Raw genomic sequence first — 26176 nt, 5'->3', positions numbered from 1 at the left:
TCTTTATTTGCCAAGCACTTTTAGATGTTAAATTTCAGAATTTTTGTTTTTAGCTGTATAGCAGGTAAGTGGTTCAACCAAGCAGTTCTTTATATAGGGTTTCAAAGTTTAAAAATCCCAGTGGGAGAATTCTACCACTGAAGAGTATTACAGACAGTTTTATCACTTAACTTTTTGTGTAATTCTGGAAAGACTCATGTTGAAATTGGCTTGTACTTCTCTATTTGAGTCTATATGTAAGTAATTTTTGTACTTGAGGTATTTAACACATAGGGGTGAGCCTGTCATTGTTCAGAAACTGGCTATGCGGATTATGGATTATCTTGGTTCATGATCTTTCTGTCCTCTATTTTTTTAAAAAAGAAAACCCAGCAAATTAGGCTTAAAAATGGTTTTTGTGGATAGTAGGTAGCTTTGGTGAAAAGTATCTATAGAGAAGGCATAATACGAGGATGGCGGTGATCGCAACATAGGCATTAGAGATATGCTTAGGCTCGACTCTTAACTCCCCACTTACTAGGTAGATGAGTTTCCAAATGCCCAACATTTCTTCACCTGGTGAGTAATTTCTACCTTAGAAGATGGTTGTGAGAATTAAATGTGCAGAGCCCAGTGTCTGGTATGTCATAGGATCTTAATAAATTTTAGTTTCTTATCTAGGCCAGATTCATATTAATAACCAAGGTAAGTTTTAGGGATTGTTTCTAAATATGTGTTAAAAACATCTTTATTTGGGTATAATTTACACATAATAAAATATATCTATTTTAGGAACATAGTAAGGTGTTTGATTTCAGATCTTTAAACAGACCGATGGGCTTTTTGGCTCTCTTCCTTGCACTGTGGTCAAGAAATTACCTGCAGGCAAAAAGTTTGGGCTCTGATAGAACTCCTATCATTTCTGCCATTGTCCAAAGTTTGAAAATAGCTGTTTCTTAGGTTCTCCCAGTGTTTTAGTTGTTTATGGACGGAGGGTAATTTTGGACCCTGTTACTTTCTCATGGACAGAGATGGAAGTCCCATCTATAGATTCAATTATGTCATTTGAGGGAAGAAAGACTTTATATTTTATGAATTCAATGAACTCTACTTAGCTGAAAAATTAGCCTTTTATTCCTTTTTCTTTTTTTGTCACTGATGTCATTCTTTAAGAGGAAATTGGTGGAGGGTACTTTCAATAATGTTAATTTATTTTATGAGCACTTATTTTTCATGTCGTACTTCCCATGATTTGGTAGGCCTTTTCTCCTTAAAACCAGTTGTCACAGGTTTGCTCAAGACAAAACATTGCTCTCGGTCTTGTAGTAGTGTTTTAATGACACAAAAGCCTCCCAGAGCTTAGTAGAAGCTAGTTATGCTATCATGTTCTGCTGTCATCCAGATTTACCAGAATTGGTGACTCCAGAATCCTAGCCAATTGTTGCTGCTCCTTAAACCTTTCAGGATTTATCATTTTAAATCACTTTATTCTTTTTTGCACTTTTTAGTTTTTGGATATAGGTAGTGAACACTACATTTGCATTTCTGTTATTAAGATTTGAGTGGAGTGCATTGGCAGACACAGGTCAATTAAACTGGTCCAAATTTATGCTATTAAAGACTACTTTTGGGGGGAGAGGGAATGGACTTACTCCAGTCCATAAAACACCATTAAGTGAAAAGTATTCTCACCAATAGACTGTTATTTCTCAAGTGCTAATTTTCTTTGCACTTGCAGTTTTTCTGACTTGGTAATGGAAGCCATGCTCAGAATATTTCCTCCTAAATGAAATCATTGGCATGTAGATACTGTTAAATTACCCCTGTTTTAAAGAGGGACCAGCAATTATTTTTCTTTTCCTTTTGTGGATTTCGACTCACAAAATTGGTTTGAGGCTTGTGTTGGAATAAAAAGCAACTTAATTTCATTTTTTTAAAATGAAATATGAAATGTTCCATTTACTGACCTTTGCTAAATTAAGAGGCAATATAAGATTCTTTTGGGCAAATAATGTGTTTTTCTTCTTTTATATTCTCTTGAGGCAGCACTGTGAAACAAGACAGGGAAGAGAGATAGCTATACATACAGCAGAGACATATAATTAAGCAGAACTGCACATATGGAAATTCTGGAATGCTGATTGTTAGTTGGAGGGATATTGTGTTACAAGCTAACCGATCACTTAACACTAAAAGTGGAGGCAGAGGACAGCCTTCTCAGCTACCCAGGACCGTCCTGTCCTATTCCTTTCAAACTCAGAACTGGATTTTCTGATAAATCGTTTTCTGATAAAATCCTTAAGATCGTGTAAAATAGAGTGGTTTAAGTTTTAGAGATTTGATTTTACTGTTAGGTTGTTAGGCTATTTTGATATTTGAAAGCCAGCAGGTGGCGGTATCCTGTTTGAGATTAGAAATGCCTCTTCTCCCAAGGCTTGGATGTTTCTGTGAGGCTATCCTTTGTTATTGTTTTATTCTATCCCCTACCCTGTCCACACTGCTCAGGGTGGAAAAACAAACTTTGCAGGCGATTTAAGTAAAGCCACCTAGGAACACAGGGGATCAAAGCCCTTCAACTGCTTTATCTCTGGTGGAATATCATGGTTGCTCACTAGAGAATAAATTATGTTGGTCTTCAGTTCAGTACATACTAGACTTGTGGACCAATCTACTTTGGACTAGCATCTGGTTCTCCATATTTCAAAATAAAACACAAACGCAATTATGCAGAAGAAAAAACAGTAGCCTCATTATACATTGAAAAAACAGTAGCCTCATTATACTGTGATCCTATTAATTAAATATTACTTATGTAGCTCTATATAATAAATACATTTTGTAAGAAAATTATAAATATGGGCCCTGGTACATGCCTTTGCTACCTGTTAGCTCTGTGATCTTGGGCAAGCTGGCCAAACCTTGTGCTGCATTTTCTTCCTTGTAAAATAGGACTAATATTAGTACTAATCTCAGTGGTGCCGATCAGTGGTAAAGATCAAAAGAGTGAATACATGTAATGTGCTTAAAACAGAGCACACAGCGAGTACACAGTGTTATGTTAAACCATAAGAAATTGCCAATATTTGTCCTCCTTTGACTTCCCCAAAATAACTTTCATGTGGTTCAACCTAATAGCAAAATCATAGTAATTTTTAAAAGATAATAATTGTTGTTCAGTCAGAATCACATGGATGCGATTTACCGACCAAAATCCAGTGAATCAGTATGACTGCGGTTAGGGCCTAGGAAACTAAATTAAAGTCAATGATAATGTCCCCAGGTGACCCAGATGAACAGCCAGGTTTAGGAATTCTTGAGTTACATTATTGCACAGGAGCCTTCTTATAGTGTGAAGTGAATAACAATAGTTAAGAGCATGAGTCTGGAGAGGAATTTTGCCTCAGAATGAATCATACTCCACATCTCATCCATATCTGATTTAGGTGCTATAGGTGAGACTTTAAACTTTAGATGTTAGAGTTGGTGCTGGAATGAGTTAAGACTTTTGGGACTGATGAGATGGGATGAATGTATTTTGCATGTGAGAAAGACATGGAATTTTGAGGGCAAGTGGTGGAATGCTATGGTCTGAATTCTGTCCCCCTCTAGATTCATGTTTTGAAGTCCTAATCCCCAAAGTGATGCTATTTGGAGATGGGGCCTTTGGGAGATAATTAGGTTTAGATAAGATCATGAGAGTGGGGTCCTCATGGTGAGATTAGTGCCCTTATAAGAAGAAACCAGAGAGCTTGTTCTCTTTTCCCTGCCATGTGAGGATACAGTGAGTAGGCAGCCATCTATAAGCCAGAAAAATAATTCCCATCAGAAATTGACTATAGTGGCACCTTGACCTTGGACTTCTATCCTCCATAACTGTGAGACAATAAAATTCTGTTATTTAAACAATTAGTCTTTAGTATTTTGTTATGGCAGCCTGAGTTGACTAAGACACCTACCTAATTTCTCTTTCCAGTCCTTTGAATCATTGTCGTCGTTCATTTCTCATACATAAGCATACATAAGCATATACATGTACATAAGCATAAATACTTTGTTGCTGTAATTATTTTTGAACAGTTACCTACCTGTTCAACTAAAAATAAGGAAAATAAAAGGTTTTATTTTACCTTCACTTATTCCTTCTTCATTGCTATCTTTATCTAGCTCAAGTTTCTGATCTATATCATTTTCCTTCTCTCTGAAGAACTTCTTAACATTCTTGCAAAGCAGGTCCACTGGAAGCAAACACCTTCAAATTTTTGTTTGTCTGAGAAAGTCTTTATTTCTCTTTTACTTTTGCAAGATACTTTCTCAAGATATGGAATTCTAGGCTGGTGTTTTTTTCCTCTCAACACTAAATATTTCGCTTCATTTTTCTCTTGCTTGCATGGTTTCTGACAAGTTAGATTTAATTCTTATCTTTGCTTCTCTGTAGCTAAGGTGTTTTTTTCCCCACAGGTTTCTTTCAAAAAATTTTTCTTTATCTTTGGTTTTCTGTAGTTTAAATACGATATACCAAGCCATAGGAATTTTTTGAATTTATTCTGCTTTGTGTTCTCTGGGTCTCCTTCATCTGTGGTTTGGTGCCTGACATTAATTTGGGGGAAATTCTGTCATTATTGCTTTAAATAGTTTTTTGTTTCTTCTTTTGATATTGCCATTGTACATATGTTATACCTTTTGTAGTTGTCTCACAGTTTTTGGATACTCTTCTTTTTTTTTTTTTTTTGTCTTTTTTCTTTATTTTTACTTTTCAGTTTAGAAGTTTCTGTACAGATATCCTCAAACGCAGAGATTTTTTTCTCAGCTGCGTCCAGTGTACTAATGAGCCCATCAAAGGCGATCTTTATTTCTGGTACAGCATTTTTAATCTCTAGCTCTTTTTTGAGTCTTTCTTAAGATTTACATTTTTCTGCTTATGTTACCTGTCTGTTCTTGCATTGTTATCTACTTTGTCCATTAGAGCCCTTAGCATATTAATCATGGTGGTTTTAAATTCCGAGTCCGATAATTCCAACATCCCTGCCATGTTCGATTCTGATTCTGATGCTTGCTTGCAGTTTCTTCAAACTGTGTATTTTGCCTTTTGGTATGCCTTACATTTTTTCCTAATTGCAGGATATGATATACTAGGTAACTAGTCCTTTAGTAATGTGGTGAGGTGTGGGAGGAAAAGTGTTCTATAGTCCTATGATTAGGTCTCAGCCTTTTAGTTAGCCTGTAACCTTGAACTGTGCATTTCACAAGTGCTTCTCAGTCCCTGCCTACTCCACCCTTCTACCTTAAGTGGACAGGATGCCTAGAGGTAGCTGAAGTTGATTATTCCCTTTCCCCCAGGTTAGCTGGGCTCTGATAAAACCCCAATAGGATATAGGCTCTGGCAATATTTTTTCTCTCGAGGGTGTATTTCAAAATAATTACCGTCCACCTTCCCTGCCGCTCCCTGGCTGCAAGGACTGGGGGATTTTTCTCTGATAGTCACTTTAAGAACATAGTAGAACTCTTAGAGTTAAAACTTACCTAAGTGTGTGTCCCCGCTCCCTCCTGCCCCAATGTCTAGGTCAGCAATGGAGATTTTATCTCAGACTAGTCCACAATGAGCCTCCAGCAATTTGTCAACTACAGTCCAGGTTTTCCTACCCCAGCTCTGGTTCTAGCAGTTTCTTCTCTGGTTTCCATGGAAGTTTCTGTTAATGGGTTTCTATTCTGATAAGTGTTGATTCTCTGTATCTAGCTTGTCTGTCTCTCCTTTTAGGGCCAGCAGTTTGCCCTGTGACCTCACTTCTCTGAGAGATCTAAGAAAAGTTGTTGATTTTTCTGTCTTTTCAGCTTTTTTCATGTTGTTAGATTATATCTAAGCTCCTTACAAGCCAAAATGGAAACCAGAAATTTCCTTTTATTCATCTTTGTTTCCCAAAGAAGTTAACTTTTCCTGTTTTGTGTATTTTATAACTTGTTCTTTCATTTTCCCTCCTGTGTGCTCTTACTGAAGCTGGCACAACTTGTTCATTTACTGGATATCTTTACTTGAAATCATTCTGTTCCTCCTCCTCAACTAAACTGAATCCATTTTTAAATGAGGCTCTTTCACTAAGCTGAATTTGGATTAACAGCAAATTATCTACCAGTAAGGTACCATTCTATTAGTCACATCTATTTTTTCCTTTGATAGGTCATTTTACACTGCCTTGGGTTTGAAGAATTTAGTTAAAGCCGATTTCCTGTGTAAATCGTTAGGACTTATTATGCTGTAATTGCTTCTTGAGGTCAAGAACCTTCCACTATATATTGTTCTTTTCTTAGTGCTTGACCCAAAAAATACTGTGAAATGATGGGCATCATTTACAGAGTTAGGATGTAGAAATTTCTAATTCGATAACCAGAGTGTATATTATTTCTTAACATGTGTATATATCTTATTTCAAAATTTATATTTTTAGAATTTAGTCAGTAGAAGTATCTGACATGTTTATACAGTATCTATCCCAGGTCTTACATGTATATATTTCCTACTTTTTACAGATGGAGGATATAAAGAGTGGTATACATTGCTTATGGAGTTGTGACATCCTAGGGACTCATGATTATTATTATTTGATATTTCTCCTAAAAATGCTATTTAACTACATTTGCAAATATGCATAGGTAGAGTAGAGATACTAGAACTTCAAGATTATAATGATATACATTAGATGATAGAAATATTCAATGGCTTAAGTCAGATTTTGTTAGAAGTCAGATTCCTGCATTATTAATATAGCTTAACTAATTTATTATGTTGCATTTATATTTTTGCAGACTGTTCTCTCTGTATAAGAAAATTTTTGTCCTATAAAACACAGTGTCCAACTTGTTGTGTGGTGAGTTTTTCTTTCCTTTTTTGGTTTTAAAAAACTTATTTATTGGTGCAAATATTTCTGCTTTATGTGTACACAAAAGCCCAAGGGAAGATATGTAATTATTGAATTAAGCTATATAAAAAAACATTTTCAGAAAGGAACTCTAAAATACATATGTGGAGAATTGGGCTTTGTTCAATATTTCATGGAGATTTCTGATAATCTAAATGTATTTTATAAGGTAAAAACTAATGTTAAGATCAGGAGGTAGCACTCTTAAAATCTTATGATCCAGGTTTTTGTGGCTCGCCATTTTTTATAATTTTTCAGGTTGGATAGAAAATCTGATGGTAGGATTATTCATTTGCAAATGACTAAGTATTTGTGCAAAAGGCAGAGGTTCATGGCCATTGGACCGAACCTTGCCTAACTGGTCTCTTACCTCTTTTTCAGAACAGACCTTCAGGGACAACACTAGGAATTTGTTGTTATGAAGCTTTTCAAGTAGTGGAAATAGATGAAAATGTAGATTAAAAGGGAAAGTAAACATAAGTAGGAGTAAAAGACAAAAAGGAGACAGTAAGGCCTAGCAAAAGGACACTCAGACTAGTTAAAGGGCTTGGGTTCCACTTTGATGCCTCTGGTAGGTACATAGTATCAGGATGTCATTGAACTTCTCTGTACTAGTATGTAAAAACCCTTCGTAAGAAAATGATAGTTTCTTTCTTGAATCTAAGCTCTTTACAATTTAAGCACACTTTGTCAAGATGGTATCATCATGGAGATAAACTCTTAAATAACTACTGGATTTATCATTTTACTCTTGCATTCCTGAAAACCAGTCTTGTTTTTCAGCTGTCTTTGAACACCTAATGTCTTTTCCAGTGTCATATTCCAATGTTGAAAGAGCGTCTCTGTTTTGTTTTTCAGGAGAAAGTTTTAGGAAAGCAGAGTGCTGGCTTTTGAAGGATTCTTTCTTACATTAGGCTTGATCTTAGTACAGAGTATATGTAATTTTACCAGATGCTTTGGAGAGCTTTTATCAGACTTCTAGTCAGCTGATACTGATTCACTATTTTTAAATTCCATATTAGTATGAGATAAATTAACTTTATTTTAAGGCTTTCCTGGAAGATTTAGTGGGATGGGGAGTCTCAGGAGGATGGTCATATATTTTCAAAAACAAGGTTATGACAAGTAAATTATTGTTTCTAACCTTTCCCATCTGTTGTTTTTCTTTTCTAGACAGTCACAGAACCGGACCTGAAAAATAACCGTGTATTAGATGATCTGGTAAAAAGCTTGAATTTTGCACGGTATGATTTAATATTGTGACTAACCCCTAACTACTTTTACCTTTTATATGTGTCCCCTCTTTGCTCTGTGCCCTTTTGGGGATTAGGGACTGCAGGGTTGCATATTTAGGGTAAAGCAAGGAAGTGACAGTAGTCATTAATCACATATTGACAGTCTAATGGTAATAGGATTTTCTTCCTTAACAGAAATTCTGTTATGAAAAAGAAGAGTTAAAATGCAAATTTGAGTACTTACTTACTTTTGGGTACTACAGAAATACTCTCAGCTTCATTTGTTATTTTTCCTGTCGCAGCCCTACAGTCAGCTATTTTCCCAAGGAGCCCTGGTTCCTTTTATTGGAGAATGGTATATAGAAATCAGGATCTGGAGCTGACTATGCTCATTGTCACTAAGGTGTCATTGCTTCTAGGCCCTCTCAGTAGACAAGGCTGGGTAACGTGTGTGTACATATGTGTATACACATGTCCATAATTGCTTGTTACATATTGTGTGTTACATATTAATCCATTAATTCTTATTCTGACTTACTCAGCATGCATAAAATGATATGCCATGTGAAATATGTAATTGGCACTTTATAAAGCTCAGAAATGTAGTTTTACTTCTTAACTGTCAAATGCATGATGATGAAAATGAATTTGGTCACCTAAACGAATATAAAAAGGCATGTTTTGCCAAACAGTATCTTGAATTATTTTCAGTTTTAATCATGCAAGTCAAGCAAGAATTTTTATTAGGAATATACTGTATTAAGTTAATAGTTAGATGCCTACCTACTTAAGTGTTTGACTTCCAGGCTTGTTGGGGCATTCTTGGAGGTACATTGCATTGCTTCTAAAAATGTAAAGAGATTTCTTTCAGTGGAATTGCACATTATTCATTGGTTTGCATTCTAAAAATCATCAAATTTAGTACTCTGAACTTACCTAATACGACATTCTAGCAACTGGCCGGTTAGTTATTTCCCTAAGCAAAGTCGTAAAAAGGTGGTATGTTTTCCTAGACTAAGAAACAGATTCTCTGATTCTCAAAGTTATTGCTTTTTTTTATTTTAAAGTTTGTCACTAGTTAGATCTTGAAGTCTATGGGAAAAGATGGAGCCATGTCTTTAGAAAGGAATTTTTTGGCTGTTTGATTTTCTCTGAGAGTAAAATTATATGTCAAGGCTTATTTTTTTCTTCAGCTATAACTGAAAGCATAACAGCCTCCCTGCTAGGAAAAAGGGAGCGTTACAAAAGAACATCTGTTTGTTAAAGGGAAGTGATCAGTATCTTTGGGTTCACAGATCTTTTGGTAACTTAAGGGGAGGCCTTGGAGAGATTGAACTCTTCCCCCTTCCTCTCAAAAGGAATAGGCTATTTAATTATTCATTATAGTGAGTGTGGTGGGGTGGATTTTATCATTTGCTTCTCCTTGTGTTTGCCTTCTTAGAATTGCTGTTCTTCACGAAATTGCCTTATGGTGAACATTTCTTGAACGTTTGTCATATCTAAACTACTGTCGTTTCTCATTTGCAAAATTAGGAATGAAATTCAAGCTAATCAGTTTCATTGCTCACTTAAAATCTAGTTTAAGATTGATGAGCGTGGAAGTTTAATTTTATGACAAAATGTAAGATGTTTGTATAGTTTATTGATTTCGTTTCTCCCTGTCTTTCCATTGCCATTTTATGACACGGTTAAAAAAATTAATATTCTAAATGGAATAACAAAAGGGTATTGAAAATCTAGAGGTTTTCAGGCATAGGCTGACAGGTAGATCTTACATTTTCTTCTAACTTTGCCTTTTATTTAAAAAATAAATATTTTTATTTTTTATTTAAAAAATGGACTCAGTTTTATTTAAAATAATGTTCTTAAGAAACTTGCATTGAACAGAATTTAATGAGTATGTTTGTCTTAGTGGAACATCATTCTTGACTTAAGTAAGAAAATATTGTTTCTAAATTTTTGCATAGCAGCTAGTCTACATCTATATCATTATTTTTATGAATTGAGAGTATGGAGCATCCTTTACTGCTTTGTTTATTTACCATGGAGGTATGAATTTTTCTCCATGTACTTACTCCGTGTTTAAGAATTTAAACATTTTAGATGATAATTATAATAGATAATTCTCTTAGTATTTCACAAGAGTACATAGATTATAATTTCACCTTTTTTTTTTTAGACGAGGCAACCCTTGGTTGACCTCACAGATTTCAAGGACCTTGTCAGCTTACACAACCCTTTATTTTTTATTTTTTGCCTACAGCACCTAGTCTTCCTAGGTGGTCTCCTATCCAAGTACTAACCAGGCCCAACCCTGCTTAGCTTCCGAGATCAGACAGGATCAGGCTTGTTCAGGGTAGCATGGCTGTAGACTAATTTCACCTTTTCTTATGGTATAGTTTAAAGAATACTGGCTTCAGATTCAGGCAGAATTGGGTTCTGATGTGAGTGTAGTCAAGATATTAAACCTCTGTGGCCTGTGTTCCACATCTGAAAAATGGGAGTGATATTGTTGATATTTAAAGGGATTGTTAAGGATTAGAAACGAAGAGTTGTACTAAAAGGTAACCCAGCATAGTACCTGGAACCAAAGGAACCTAAAAAAAGGATCCCTCTTATATTATATTATTATCTAAATATTTTACCTATATTTATATTATGCTGCCCTGTTATATGTTGATGCCCTATGGAGCTAATAAGAATTTGTGCTTTGGTGGGCCCCTGCCTGTTCAACCAAATGGTCCAAGATTGCTGTTTGCATGTTTCAGAACAGCGCAAGCATTTGTAGGGAGTTTTACTAATTACTGAAGTCCATGGACTTGATTGCATGGATTGTAGGACTGCCCCTGTCTATTCAGAGACCTGTTTGACTCTTGCTTCTTAGCTGCATTCTGAAGAGGTAAGGTTATTGTAAAGTTAACAAGTGGGCAAGATTTTCCTATACTTTATTGAGTCACAATATTTTGAAAATCTATAGTTTATCCAAAAAAATATATGAGTGTTTGTAATGGGTACTGTTAGGCATTGTAATACCAACTCAGTTTAATATAAATTCATAGGAGTCATGGGAATTACAGGGAAAATTACCAATTCAGTTTACCTCTAAGTATCAGTTTGGGAATTAATATTTTTACACAGCTGATTTTTAATGTACATGAATTGCCGTAAACAGTCTCTTGGTTTTAAATACCACTTGTACATGCATGGCTTTCAAATTTATATCTTCAGCTAGATCTCTTCTTAAAACCTCAACCTCATATATCCACCTGCTTATCTCACATCTTTACTTGGACCTCTTAAAAGCAGCTCTCTTGCTTAACATGGCCAAAACTAAACTCCTCATTCCCTATGCTGCCCCCAAACCCCCTCAAAATCTGCTGCTCCGAGTTTTACTCATTTCAGTAAATAGCAGCTCTATCCTTTCAGTTGCCCAGGCCAAAAACCTTGGAGTCGTCCTTGACTCCTCTAACACTTAATCTGTCATTTCATCAGTAAATCCTGTTGGTATTCAGCGTCTAATTTTAGCCTTTCTGATTAGTATATATCAGTGAGATTTTTGAAATTATGTTTATATTTATTTTTACTAGTCCTTGATTTTTGAAATTATGTTTATATTTATTTTTACTAGTCTTTGATTCTTTTAAACTGTGGTAAAATTATATATAGTGAAATACATACAGGAAGTTTGAATTTTGACCATCGAATTTTGATAAATGCATACATCTGTGTAATTATGATTACAGCCAGGGTGGAGAACGTTTCTAGAACCATACCTCCCTTTTTCTGCTTCTAGTCAATCCCTACGCCAATAGACGTTCACCATTCAGGTTTCTGTCCTCACAGATAGTTCTTAAACTTCATATAAATGGAGTTATACAGTATATATTTATTCTTTCCTTTCCTTGACATACTGTTGCTTTTATTTGTCTATGTTGTTGCTTATATCACTATTCATGCTTTTTTATTGCCAAAGGTGTCCATTGTGTGAATATACACGATTTCATTATCTATTCATCTATTGATGGATTTGGATTGTTTCAAGTTTATGGCCAGTATGATAATAGCTGCTGTGAACATTTGTGTACAATCTTTGTGTAGGCATCTATTTTCATTTCTTTTGGGTATATATCTAGGAATGAAATTGTTAGTTTATAGGATATATGTATAATTGAACTTTATAAGATATTTGCAAACAGTTTTCCAGTTAGGTTGGACCATACCCACCAGGAATGTATTAGAGTTTCAGTTGCTCCACATCTTTTTTAATATTTGGTACGTTAGTCCTTTTAGTTGTAAGCATTCTGTTGGGTGTGGAATGGTGACTCATTGTGGTTTTAATTTGCATTTCCTGATGCTTGTTGCCTGATGCATTTCTTATGCTTGTTGATTCTTCTTATATTTGTGGTAAAGTCTTTGTTCTATTTCTTATCCAGTGTGTAAAAATTGTATTGTTTGTCTTTTCCTTACTGATTTGTAGTTCTTTATGTATTTTGATTAAATATATGTATTTTATTTTTTTCCCTGTCTGTGGCTTGCCTTTTTGTTTTATAAAAGATGTCTTTTGATGAATAAATGTTTTCGTTTTGGTGAAGTCTAGTTTATCTCTCTCTCTTCTTAAATGATTACTGTTTTTTTATCCCCCCTCACCTTAGAAATCTTTACTTACCTCAGTTCATAAAGATTGTTTCATGTTTTCTTCTAGAATTGTTATAGTTTTAGATTTTATATTTCTGTCTACCAATCTATTCAAGTTAGTTTTTGTGTATGATAGAGATAACGGTCAAGATTCATTTTTTTCTAGACAGATTCACTTGTTAAGTTTATTCTCAGGTATTTAATATTTTTGATAGTATTTCAAATGGTATTTAAAAATTCATTTTCTGTTTGCTGGTAAATAGCTGCAGCATTAATTTTTGTTTATTGACATATCCAGTGACCTTGTAAAAATTCACTTATTCTAGATGCTTGTAGATTTTTTTGTTTGGATTTTCCTTGGAAGTAATCACGTTATCTGCAAATAAAAAGCTTTCTTTCTTTCCAACATTTGTACCTTTTATATCTCTTTACCTTACCACAAAAGCTAGGACCTCCAGTACAATTTGAAGAGAAGTGATGGTAGTAGATATCCTTGTCTTGTGTTCAATCTTAGGAGGAGATATTCAGTGTTTCATTGGTGACTATGATCTTAGCTATTAGGTGACTATGATATTAGGCTTTGAAGGTGTCTTTTATCAGATTAAGGAAGTTTCCTTCTATTACTGATTTTCTGGGTGTTTTTATAATTTCTGGGTGTTGAATTTTATCAAATGCTTTTTTTGCATGTATTGAGATGATTATATAGTTTTTCTCCTGGTTTTTTTTTTTTTTTGGCTAATATGGTGGATTACATTGATTTTTCAAATAGCAAAATAACTTTTCATTCCAGGAATAAATATCATTTGGTAATGGTGCATTATATTTTTTAATTTGTCTCTCGATTTTATTTGTTATTATTTTATTAAGAATTTTTCTATTTTAGTTATGAGATATTGGACTAGAATTTTTTTTCAGTAACATGCTTGTCAGATTTTGTTATCATAGTTATGCTGGCTTTAGTATGAGTTGGGAAACATTCCTCTTTTTCTATTTTCTGGATGTGTTTGTGTAACATTGTTATTACGTCTTTCTTAAATATTTGGTGGAGTTTGCCAGCAAAACTATCTGTCTTTTTGGAAGGTTTTTAATTACAGCTCAATTTCTTTAATAATACTACTCTTCAGGTTTTCTGTTTCTTTCTTTGTTGGTGTTGATGAGTAGTGTTTTTCAAGGAGTTTATCTATTTTGTCTAAAATTTCAAATTTATTGGTATAAAGTATTCATAATTTCTTTTTATTATCTTTTATTTTCTGTAAGATTTGTAATGATGTCTTCTTTTAATTCTTTGTTTTTGTAATTTGTATTTTCACTCATTTTTTTTTCAGTCTTGGTAGAGTTTACTAATTTTTTTGAATTTTTTTCAGAGAACCAGCTTTTTGCTATGTACATTTTCTTTTTTATGCCTATTTTCTATTTCACTAATGTCTGTTCTTATTTATTTACTTATTTGGGTATAATTAATTTGCTGTTCATTTCTTAACCTTATAAGTTGAAAGCTTAGAATGTTGATTTTCAGTTTTTCTATTAAGTTATAATTTGGTCTCTAGGATTGTTTTAGCAAACGCTCATGCTATCATTCAACTCAGAATATTTTCCAATCTTCATTGTTATTTGACCTGTGGGGTTATTTAGAAGTGTGATATGATGCTTAATTTTTTAACATTTGGAGATAGTCTAGTTACTTTTCTGTTACTGAGTTTAATGTGAATTCACAATGGTCAGAAAAGATACATTGAATTATTTCAGTCAATGAAAGTTTGATGAGGCTTGCTTTATGGCCCAGAACATGGTCTATGTTGGTAAATGTGCCATGTATACTCGAAAAGAATGTGTATTCTACATTTGTTAGATGTAATCTTTTTATTTGTTAATTATGTCAGTTTAATTAATTGAGTTAGTTCAGATCTTCTATGTCCTTACTGATTTTTGTCTATTCTGCTAGAGAGATGTGTTTATATTTATATGCACCATTATTTACACCAAATATTGTGGATTGGCTATTTTAGTTTTATCCGTTTTTGCCTTATATATTTTGAAGCCGTGTTATTAAGTGAATATAATTTATGATTTTTATGGCTTCTAAGTAAATTAGTCATTTTGCCAAAATGAGATGTCCTTCTTTTTCTCTCATAGTACATTTTGCCTTAAAATCTATTTTGTCTGCTGTTAATGTTGCCCCATTAGCTTTCTTTTGGTTAGTGTTTGCATGGTACATCTTTTCCCATTGTTTTATTTTCAACCTTCCTAGGTCTTTGTATTTAAAGTATTTTCTTTTAAACAGTATATCGTTGTATCTTATTTTTCAATAATCCCGTTTGACAGGTGTTGTAGTTTCTTCTAAGCTTTCTACAATGCACAGAACAGTTTCTTACAAAAAATGATCAGACTTAAAGTGTCAGTAGTGCCAAGATTGAGAAACCATGTCTTAGAGGTAGTAAGACATGGTCGTTCATAAGATTTTCTCGTTAATTTTGATTTTTCAGCAGTTTGATTAAGATATGACTAGGTTACATTTGCTTTGCTTTATCCTTCTTGGGATGGTTTTTAATTCCCTCTTTTACTACACTATCTTTTTATCGATTTGTCTGGATTTTCATCTTTTTTCTTTAACATTCATCATAGTTATCTTCTAATGCCACTCTTTGGATCACCTCTGGATCTGCTTTCATTGACTATTTTATCTCTTGATTAGTGGCTACTTTTTCTTCTTTGCATGTCTAGTAATTTTTAATTATGCATTGAACATTATGAAAAATATTATAGGGGCTGTGAATTATCTTTTCTTTGAACGATGTTGAATTTTGTTCTGATGATAGACAGTTTTGTTCTGATGATTACCAGCTCTTCATTTTTATTCTGTCTTGGCCTGGTTTAATGTTTTATTAGGTTTGATTTTTTCAGTTTTGTTTATATTTCTAGAGTATGATTCTTCTTCCAAAAGTGTGGCCTTTGTGAGGTTACAGCTGAATATCTAGGGTCTTCGCCAAGGTTTCTCAGCTTTGGCTGGGCTCAAACTCCCAGCATTTTTTTTGCACTCATCTTTGGAATCTCAGCTTCCCAGGAATCTGCCTCCTACCAGGTCTCCTATTTTTGTTTTATGCTTGTACAGTCCTGGAGATGATCAGGAATTGACGAGATTTTCTAAGCAGACTTCTGGGGTTTCCTTTTTGTGGCTACCCGCTGTCCAGCATCTTGTCCTTCCAATCGTAGCCACCTTTGCCTAGACTCTGATCTCTTTTCCCTCTGCCAGCTGAGATCACTGGTCTCTGTTTTGACTTCAGTTCAATACCCAACTCCCTGAAAATTCTTTTAGGGGAAATTCTTGGGAGAATATTGGATCACTTCATGTTTCTCTTCTCTCTCAGGGATCGCTGCCTTGTGTTAATTATAACCCATGCCTACAAACAGTTGTTGGATATATTTTGTCCAGATTTTAAAGTTATTTATGATTGGAGAGTAAATCTCATCCCACCTGTTCTCTATCACCAGAATCTGAAGTTTCTCCATTTTCTTCTATAAACAAATTAACTGCTTTTTAAAGTCAGATATATTGCTTTGTATTTTATTCTAGAAGAAACACTTTGGTTTGGTTGTCAGTATGGAATAAGTTCTGTATTTCATAGAATTAAGCGTTAATTGAGTAATAAACAGCTTGTGTCAGTTAACTTGATATTATACATAACTTGATATCTTACTTGTCTGTTATGTGTTTTGTTCTTCAAGGAATCATTTGTTGCAGTTTGCCTTAGAGTCATCACCCACTTCTCCTGCTTCATCCTCTTCAAAGAACCTTGCTGCCAAAGTACACAGTCCTGTAGCCTTCAGACATTCTTTAAAGCAAGGAAGCAAGTTAATGGAGAATTTCTTGATCAGAGAAACTGATGGTTCTACATCACAGTTTTTGCTAAAAGAGAGTGAAAGCAAATTCAGCCCTCGAAAAGAGGTCAGCACTTCTGTAAAGACCAAAGAGACACCTTCTGTATTAAAGACAGCTCCAGGCATCGCCAATGCTAAGGTTCCTGAGGCACCCTCTACATCAACTTTGAAACAAGTTGCTAAAGGTAGGAGAGTATTTTCACATGTGTATTTCCTTACTTAATGGTTATCCTCTCATCCCACATGACATCAGGATAAATAAGCAGTATCTATGAGAGGGGAGGGCTTTAGGAAAGGGTAAACCAGATTTTACCTTATAGCAGTCTCAGAGATTGATGTAGGCAGTGCTTCTAGATATGTTTGTTCTCTCACATAGAATGGGAATTCAGGCTGATTGCTGCAAAAATGAAGTAATTTTAAATAGTTTATATTTTGAGTATGACAGTAGCTTTCTATTTTTCAGCTTTTAATTTCCCCCCTCATCCTTCATATTAGTTCTAGTTTAATCTTAAAGAGCTCTTTGTGTCTTATTGTACTATTTGAAAACTTCCAAGCTGTTCTGACTGACATTTACATCCTAAGACAATTTGACCCCTACCCTAGCTGTCCAAACTTATTTCTCACCTCTCCTTCTCAAAAGTCCTTCTGCTCTAGCCAAGCTGATCTTCCCACTATGCCTTCAACACACCCAGGGATTGGAAACCTACAACTTGCAGGCCAAGTTTGGCTTGTCCCCTATTTTTGAAAATAAGGGTTCCCTGGAACATTACATGTTGTCATGGCTGCTTTAATACCACATAGCAGAGTTGAATAATTATGATAGAGATTATCTGGCCCACAAAGCCTAAAACCTTTACTACCTAGCCCTTTTCTTACAATATTTGATGACCTGTGTTCTGCCTTTTAAACTATCCAGATTCTAACCACTCTTTGGTTATGTTAGGTAATGTTGGTAGCTCACATCATTAAAATGGTACAACATTTGTTTTCTGGACTATTTGTGTGCAATGTGTTTAACTTTTTGATAAGTAGGTCAGATCGTTTAACTTTTTGTTTCATGTCTTTTTCTGCCGGTGAAGTTCAGAGCACCTTTTAGGCAGAAACTGTGTCTTAGATATCGTTGGTATACTCATACCACACACAGTACAAGACTATTAATAGTTATTAAATTTAGATAGAAATAAGTTTATTAGTATTCAAGTGTTTAAATTTCATAAGGATGTGTAGAGTTTACTTGCATTTCCTACTATACCTTATCTTTGGTCAATCTATTAATTCACAGTTCTTATTGTAGTGTTTTTAGCTTGATAGTTAAAATTTTTCCCTTAACAGAACCATTTTTCAAATGAAATCTTACAATGAACATATAAAAGAGATAAAATAGGCCCTGCTGCATTAGAAACGGTGGGCCTGGGGATTGTGTTGCTCTACCATTCTGTTCCTGCTTATTATCCATGGTGGCCTCTAGGCCCCAAGATATCTCCATAGATCCCTGCAATTACATGAAACAGTTTGAGAATGATTGAGTTTCCTAATTTTAACACTACATTTATAATTATAAACAAGAGCTAAATTAACAAATTTGTAATTATTGAAAAATTGAGCTTTAACCGGCCCAAATTAATAAACGCTTTGATCTAGCTACACCACTACCACCTCCTCCACCCTGCTCCCAGCCGAGTAGGCCTTACTCAGGTTGTTATGATCGCTTTCGCACTAAACATGGGTGGGTGGCTCCTAAGACTTGGGAAAACCTAAGATTAGCTTTATAGTTTAGTCACATGTTGGTGGAAAAAGACTTTACTAAAGCTTTTTCTAATAAACAAATTTCAAGACTTCTTTGCAATCTCTTCCTCTAGGCCCAGAATTTGAATTATGTGACTTCCTACAATTTAGTCATTGTCCAGTAACCAATTTGTCCTACTCATGGTGCCCTCAAGTGTCATCATTTTTCTCTTCTGCTTTCCTAAGTGCATGTTAAGTTTGGGATTCTATTTTTTACCTTAATTTCTGAAAGATGCCATGTTACATTATTTTTGCCCATTCTACAAACAATAAAATCTCTCTTTTTTAAAAAAAATACAGTGGACTGTCCTGTTTGCGGGGTTAATATTCCAGAAAATCACATTAATACGCACTTAGACAACTGTTTATCACGTGAAGAGAAGAAGGAAAGCCTCAGAAGGTAAGAAAGTTAAGCATAACCATTGAGCTACTTTAGTTAGGTGCCTCTTGTGCTTGATAAACTTGAGGCAAAAAAATATATTCCTTTTATCTTAGTGATCAGTTGTCAGAATCCCTCTCCCACTTGCTCATTCCTTAAATCTTGATAATCAACTCTTCCATTCCCTCTCCTTGTTCTTTCCTCACCTCCCACTTTGCCAAATATAATTAACTGTATTGAATTTAACTACTAATAAAGTTTGACTTAACAAAAAATTAGTGATTTAGGATTCTTTTTTAACTTGTTTTCTTCTTTTAGAATTTTAGAGCTATGATAAAGACCCTTGGCCAAAGAATGTAAGGTTAGGCTGAGTATAGAACATATCACATCTTTCTTTGGTTCTTAGGATGCTCAGACATTTAAGATAAAGTTTTTACAAATTTTAAGTCAAGCTTTTCAAAAAAAATTTTTTCCGAATAGGCAATTACATACATATGACATTAAAAGGTACCAAAGGATACGTATGAAATGGAATGGCCTCCGCCCACAGCCCTCAACCACCCAGGTGACAGAACTAAGTCGTCAACTCAGTGTTTGCTCCTAGACTTCTATTTTGCATCCCGTATACATCAAAGTTATTTATTACAGTGGCCATTATTGTTATACATATAAGTTGTTTAGGAATGAAATTTTTGTCAAAGTTAAATTGCAGAGTGTTAAGGAATCTGTGGTTAATGAAGATAATAAAGAAGCAGAAGCCCCAAATTAGAGGAGTCTGGTGATGAAGGAAAGAAGAGAGATGAGATGGTAGTTTGGGGAAGAAGTAAGCATCAAAATCAAGGAAGATTTTATTTTTTAAAACAAATTGTTTAAGCCTTCCATCTTTCTCCTTCTACTGTCTCCAGGGAGAGAGCAAATAATAGATGGAACAAGGTTGGGAGTGTAAGAGATGAAGAGTCCAGTAATGAAGTTATCCTTGACGTGTAGAAGGAACCCTTCTTCTGAAGCAGAAGGGGAGAGGGAGAGAACAGGTGATAATCAGAGAGATTTCACAAAGGAGAGGAGAGAAACTGGTATCTGGAAAGTGGAGATGCATAGAATGGTTGGCTCTTATGTTTGGTCTGTTTTGAAGGATTTCAAAGAGTATTTTCTAAAAACCATGATAATAAGGCAGGGCCTTTTATTATTATTATTATTTTTGTGATTAAAGATAAAATGGTGTCACTTAATTTTTATGAATAAATTTGGAGTGAATTCAGGTTTTGAGAGACAGAATTGTGCTGTTATAACTTACAAAAGCTAACATGTAAAGAACAATGATGCTTTATTAATTTACAGTGGGGAGTATTGACAGTTCTTATCATAGTACTTTTAGCTTGAGAGTTAACATTTTTCTTCTAGCAAACCTTTTTTTTTTTCAAGTGAAATTGTATAGTGAAGCATAACATATAAAATAGATAAAATTGGCTCTGTTGCATGAAAGTAGAGATGGAGGACCTGGGGATAATGCTGCTCTGCCTGACTTCCCTACTCCCTCTTTGTCCCTGCCTATTATCCATAGGGCCTTTAGGCCCCAAGATGCCTCCACAGATCCCTGCAACAGATCCCTGTGGAGTCTTGTGTGTACAGCACTCTCTTCTAGTGGGAAAATTTGTTGATGAGAATAAAATTTAGATTTTTTTAGGTTGCTTAGTTGAATTTTGGAATAAATGAAACTAGATCATCCTGAGGATTATTTTCCATAAGCCATGAGAATCTGATGACCTGCATTTCTCTTTAGAAATGTTTCTTTCTAAAGGAAAAGTTGGGTATATAGAAGCTGAGCATTTTCTCCTTGAAGAGTAAGGAATCAGCACTGATACCTTGCGTGGACTGCTCTTTTTCTAGATGCATTCATTATATTTCTTCTGACACATTTAATTCTATCAATTACTCTAGAGATATACTCCTTCATGTATAATTAAGTTCAAGTTCCAGTAGTGGTTCCAAATCATACTCCATGGAATGCTATAGTCCTGTCAGCTATACAAATTAATGTATTGAAAACTTGGCTCTGAGAAGTCCTACATTAAAGATAATTGTTGGATTTTCTTTAATTCATTGATCCCTAAATTTGACTCCAAAATCTTTTGTCCTCATAACTCGCATTTTATAAAACTAGTGTTTGTGAAGATAACATTTAGGGAAACATTGAACTATATTTCTCTATAAAGAAGTTATATCCTGTTTCTGGGGTCTGGTCACCTAAAAGAGTCTCTGACATTTACAAAAATTTTCGTCACAGCACCTTAATAGGCTATTTCCTCTATATGGATGACAACCCTTAACCCATTATATATAGATTCATATCAGAGTTGATTCACAGAATACTCTCCCTTTTGATATCTTCAGATTTTGAAGACCTTAATGGTATTACTCAGTTTCACTAAATCATGGAAGAAAGATCAATGTAATTTTCATGTTTTGGGAAACATTTATCAGGCTTTTATATTTTAAAATTTTTGATAGAAATTACTGATTTCTGCTGGTGCTTTTCATTGTAAATGCAGTGACCAGTACAGTTTTCCATTAGAACTTCATAGTCATCTGTCCTTGATAAAATAAACGTTTTAGACATACAAACTTAATGAATTGTTCCTTGCAATATGCTTGTATAAACTCCTACAAAATGTTTTAGCTCTGGCTACCTACTGTGATTTCATTTAGCCATAACCTTCTCAGTCTTGCTGAGTTCAATGTCATTATAAGAGGAGCAATTTTCAGAAAAATGTAATCTATTGAGGGTTTGCAGGTCTTTCTGTAGTTAAATAGTTATCTCTGGCCTTTAGACTTTATTAATAGAGCATAAAAGAAAAAATTTAGCCATGGAATGGCATTAGTGGTTAATAGAGAAATGTCTGGTTTTTTCCCCAGCCTGTATTCAGCTGTACTATTTCTCTCAGTATGGTCTTTACCATTTTCATCAGATTTACCCTGTTAATATAGATTTTAGGTCTCCACTTCAGAACAGAATCAGAGGTAGGGGATGGTGTGGAGAAGTGACTGAGAATCTGCATTTTAAATAAGTTCTCCAGGAGATTCTGAAGTATACTAAAGTCTGAGTAGCCTGGCCTTTTGTGAACAGTTATATGGAAGTCTTTTATAAAATGTTGCTTTTTGGATAAGCCTATTGCTTTCAAATTCTTATTAATTTTTACCTGAACCTTTGATATTTTCATTTTAGAATTATTATAATTGTAAAGAATACCTTGAATAATTACTTATTAAGCACCCAATTGCCATAGCATTGAGTCAGGTGATACACTCAGTAAAGAGTTTCTGTTATAAATTGTCTCAAGTCATTGATACCCTTAGGTATCTGACTTTTCTTCCATTTTAACAAATAATGTTTATTAACTGGTATTTTGGAAGGAGTAGAAGAAAGTCATTTAATAGGACTTTGTTTACTTATAATTATAGCTTAGTGTTTATCAGTATATTAATTATATAAATAGATTGAAGAGCCAGGTGGTGATTTTGCTAATACATTTCTTTTAATGTCGTATATATTTGTTAATATAATTAATTAAAATTGAAGAGAACAAAATACTGTTGAGTTTTTTGGTATTGTCTTCAATTGTATTCTTTGAAGGTGATGCCACAAGAATACCATGTACCTGTCAACCTTCTGAATTCTTTTTTCATTGATGGTAATGAGTTTGGTAAAGCTAATCATCCTAACAGGTCTTTTATTTCATCTAGTGCTTTTGCAGAATGATTACCTTGGGTTTGAGGAGGCAGTTTTGCCCGTGGATCAACTTTTTCTAGAGAAGCTATATATGATAATATTAAGTCTATAGCTTAACACTCAGTAGCATTTGTTTTCTAACCATCTGAGATAACTGGTTTTGACAGAGATTTTGCATGGAAACCATGGGCAAATTTTAGAAAAAGCATGCTTTAAAGAGGTGGAGAATTGAATTACAATAGACCATGAAAGTGCTCCATAAAAAATTTACATAAGTGTGATTCTAAGTGAAGTTCTCATAGTATTTAGTCCACAAACCTTCTGTGTGAGTTCTAAGTCTGCTTCTTTAGGCCTGACCACTTTCTGAGACCTCAGTTTCTCTTAAGTTTTGGCTTCCACCGAGATACCTCTAATGCCCCACTGGTACCTCACATGCATCATGTTGAACACTGTCAGCTTTATCTGTCAGTTTCATTCTTTTCTTTCCCATTTTTATATTAATGGTTCTGTTCTCCCAGTCATCCTGGTATTGAGTCAGAAGGTAAATTACTGTTTTACATGAAAAGCATTTGCTAATTCACAATAACCCTCAATGATCCCTTTTCCTTTTCAGTTCTGTTCACAAAAGGAAACCGCTGCCCAAAACTGTCTATAACTTGCTCTCAGATCGCGATTTAAAGAAAAAGCTAAAACAATATGGATTATCTATTCAAGGAAATAAACAACAGCTCATTAAAAGGCACCAAGAATTTGTACACATGTACAATGCCCAGTGTGATGCTTTGCATCCTAAATCAGGTAAAGTAATAAAACAATGAGTTATGCTTGTTATCTGGATAAAGCAGTTTTGTTTAACTCAGGGATTATAAACCATAGAAAAAAAAATTTTAAATAAATACATTTTGATAATAGGTAAGATGTGCAAATGTATTCATTCAAAAGATACCTTGAGTCTACTATGATAAGCCAGCCTTTCTCTCAGCCAATCTCTTAGTCCCCATTCCCTTCTTAGAAGCAGTCACAGCTGCCAGTTTCTTATATGTCTTTCCAGACTTAGTGTGGGACGAAGAGTTGACCTAGAGCCTGGTTTATAATCCCAATTCTGCAGCTGTATTATTGGGTGACTTTGGGCAAATTCCTTATTATCTCAGTTTTCTCATCCATAAAATAAGGGTTATAATATTACCTACTTTATAGTGTTTTTGAGAGGAATAAATGATAAAATGCATGTAAAGTGCCTAGTACAATACTTGAGCAAGTAGCTGAGCTTTCAATAAATGTTACCAGTATGATTTTTATACACATAGTCCTTTATCATTGTTTTTATAAAATTATTAGTATTATATAGTTGTATGCTGCATAATGACTGTCAGTCAACAACAGATTGCAGATAGGACGGTGGTCCTGTAAGATTATAATGGAGGTGAAAAGTTCCCATTATCTAGTGATGTCCTACTCATCATTGTAAAATTATAGTAGAACATGCTACACATATACTTACTATCATGTTAGTTACAGTTGCCTAGAGTATTTAGTACAGTAACATGCTGTACAGACTTGTAGCCTAGGGTCAATAGACTGTATATACCATATAGGTGTACAGTAGGCTATATCATTTAGGTTTGTATAAGTGCACTCTATCATGTTCGCACAAGGACAAAATTGCCTAATGACACATTTCTCAAAATGTATCCCTGTAGTTAAGCAGCGCATGACTACACACTAATAATTTGTCCTTTACATTTAACCACACGCGTATTTTGGTGTTCCTTCAATTATTAGTATATATAGAATTGCCTAATTTTTTGAAAATTTAAGTATAATATGCAAACAAAAGTATACAAATTATAAGCATATTGTTTGGTAAATTATCACAAAGTAAATTTCACAGAGAGGCTATGCCTTTGTAAGCACTATTCAGAGCACTGCCAGCATCCTAGAAGCCCCTGTCCTCCCCACTCCCAATCACTACTGCCTTCATTCTCACAGGTGACTTGTAACACTGTGTATTCATTTGCCTATATTTGATCTTTATGTAAATGGAATAATAAATAACTTTTGAGTCTGGCTTTATTTGTGCAATGTTATGTTTATGATTCATCCATATTTTTGTGTACAATTGTGATTTTTTTTTTTTCATTTTTGTTGCTATAAGAATATTCTAATGTATAAATATATTTCGCTGTCCATTCAGTGGTTGATGGATATCTGGATTTTTTCACTCTGTGGCTCTTAAGAATTATGCTGCTGTGAATAGTCTTTTGCATGTCTCTTTGTGCATATAGGCACACTTTATTTTTGGATATTATATACCTAGGAGTGTAATTGTTATGTTATATATTTGCACATGTTCACCTTTCATTGATATAGCCAAAAACTCAGTACCATTGTATACTCTTATTAGAGTTACAGTTTGTCCACATCCTTGACAGTGTTAGTATAGTCAGTTTTCCATTTTGACTATTTTAGTGGATCTGTATTAGTATTTAATAATGGTTTTAATTTGCATTTTCCTAATGACTTAAAATTTTCAGCACATTTTTATATGCTATTGGCCCTTGGGATATCCTCTTTGGTGAAATACACGTTTCAGTTTTATGCCAAATTTTTCTTTGCTGTGGATCTATTCTTATTTATTTGTGGGAGTACATAAAATTTTCTGAATACAAATCTTGTATTTTTGTGGATGTATATATATTTAATCTCTTCTTTCATTTTAACTTTTCACTCTTAATGGCTTTATTTGAGAAGTTATGAATTTTAATATAATCCAATCTGTTGCATTTTTCCTTTTGGTTAGTGCTTTTTATGTTCTTTTTATGTCCTTGTCTACCACAAGATCATGAGGATCTTCTCTAGTTTTCTTCTAAAAGTTTTATCATTTTTACTTATACATTTTGAACTACAATTTATCTGGAATTGATTTTAGCATATGGGCGAGATGCTTTTGTTTTGTCTATATGGATAACCAACCGATGCAGCACTATTTATTGAAAAACCATTCTTTCCTCACTGAATTGTCAGTATGTCTTGATTGAGAATCAGCTAATTGTATATGTGTAGGTCTGGACATTATTATGTTCATTCGGTCATTTATCAGTAGTGTACTGTCTTATTTACTTCATAAGTAATTTATAATAGATCCTGCTGTCTGGTAATGGAGTTCCTCCAGCTTTGTTGTTTATTGAGATTGCTTTTGTTTTTCTAGGTCCTTTGCATTTACATATAAATTTTGGAATAAGCTTACAAATTTCCAACAAGTAACAAAAACCTGCTTGAATTATGATTTGAGTCTATAGATCAGTTTGGGGAAAGTTGGTATCTATTCAGTATTTGAATTTTTCCATCCATGAATTTAGTTTATTCCTTTATTTTTAATTTCTGTCAGTAATGTTTTATAGTTTTCAGTATGAAGGTTTTATATTTTTAAGTACTTATTCATAGGTATTTAATGTTTTTAGTACAATTTAAGTGGTGTCTTATTTATTTATGGGTGTGTATGGTATGTGATTTTATTTTGTTTATTTTTATTTATTTATTTTAATTAGTTTCAAGTATACAGCACATCGGTTAGACATTTATATAGTTTATGAAACGATCCCCCTAATTGCTTCTTCTCTCTTCTGGTTTTCCCCCCAGCCAATATATT

General features: G+C 34.1%; 1 protein-coding gene and 1 pseudogene across 2 annotated transcripts in view; one reads left to right on the top strand and one right to left on the bottom strand.

Annotated features, from left to right (window-relative positions):
• Positions 1-26176, top strand: part of RAD18 (RAD18, E3 ubiquitin protein ligase) — a 98724-nt gene that overhangs the window by 6010 nt on the left and 66538 nt on the right. For both annotated transcript variants that reach the window (XM_025050749.1, XM_006917575.3), the window contains exons 3-7: positions 6778-6839; positions 8064-8134; positions 16484-16821; positions 18722-18821; positions 23141-23325. In XM_025050749.1, coding sequence (XP_024906517.1) covers positions 6778-6839; positions 8064-8134; positions 16484-16821; positions 18722-18821; positions 23141-23325 — 756 coding nt within the window. The remainder of the gene's footprint in view (positions 1-6777; positions 6840-8063; positions 8135-16483; positions 16822-18721; positions 18822-23140; positions 23326-26176) is intronic.
• On the bottom strand, positions 10380-10498 carry LOC112484511 (annotated as a pseudogene).

Source organism: Pteropus alecto, unplaced genomic scaffold, assembly GCF_000325575.1.
Source record: "Pteropus alecto unplaced genomic scaffold, ASM32557v1 scaffold75, whole genome shotgun sequence".
NCBI classification, from domain to species: domain Eukaryota; kingdom Metazoa; phylum Chordata; class Mammalia; order Chiroptera; family Pteropodidae; genus Pteropus; species Pteropus alecto.
This window is presented reverse-complemented; position numbering and strand designations above follow the sequence as displayed.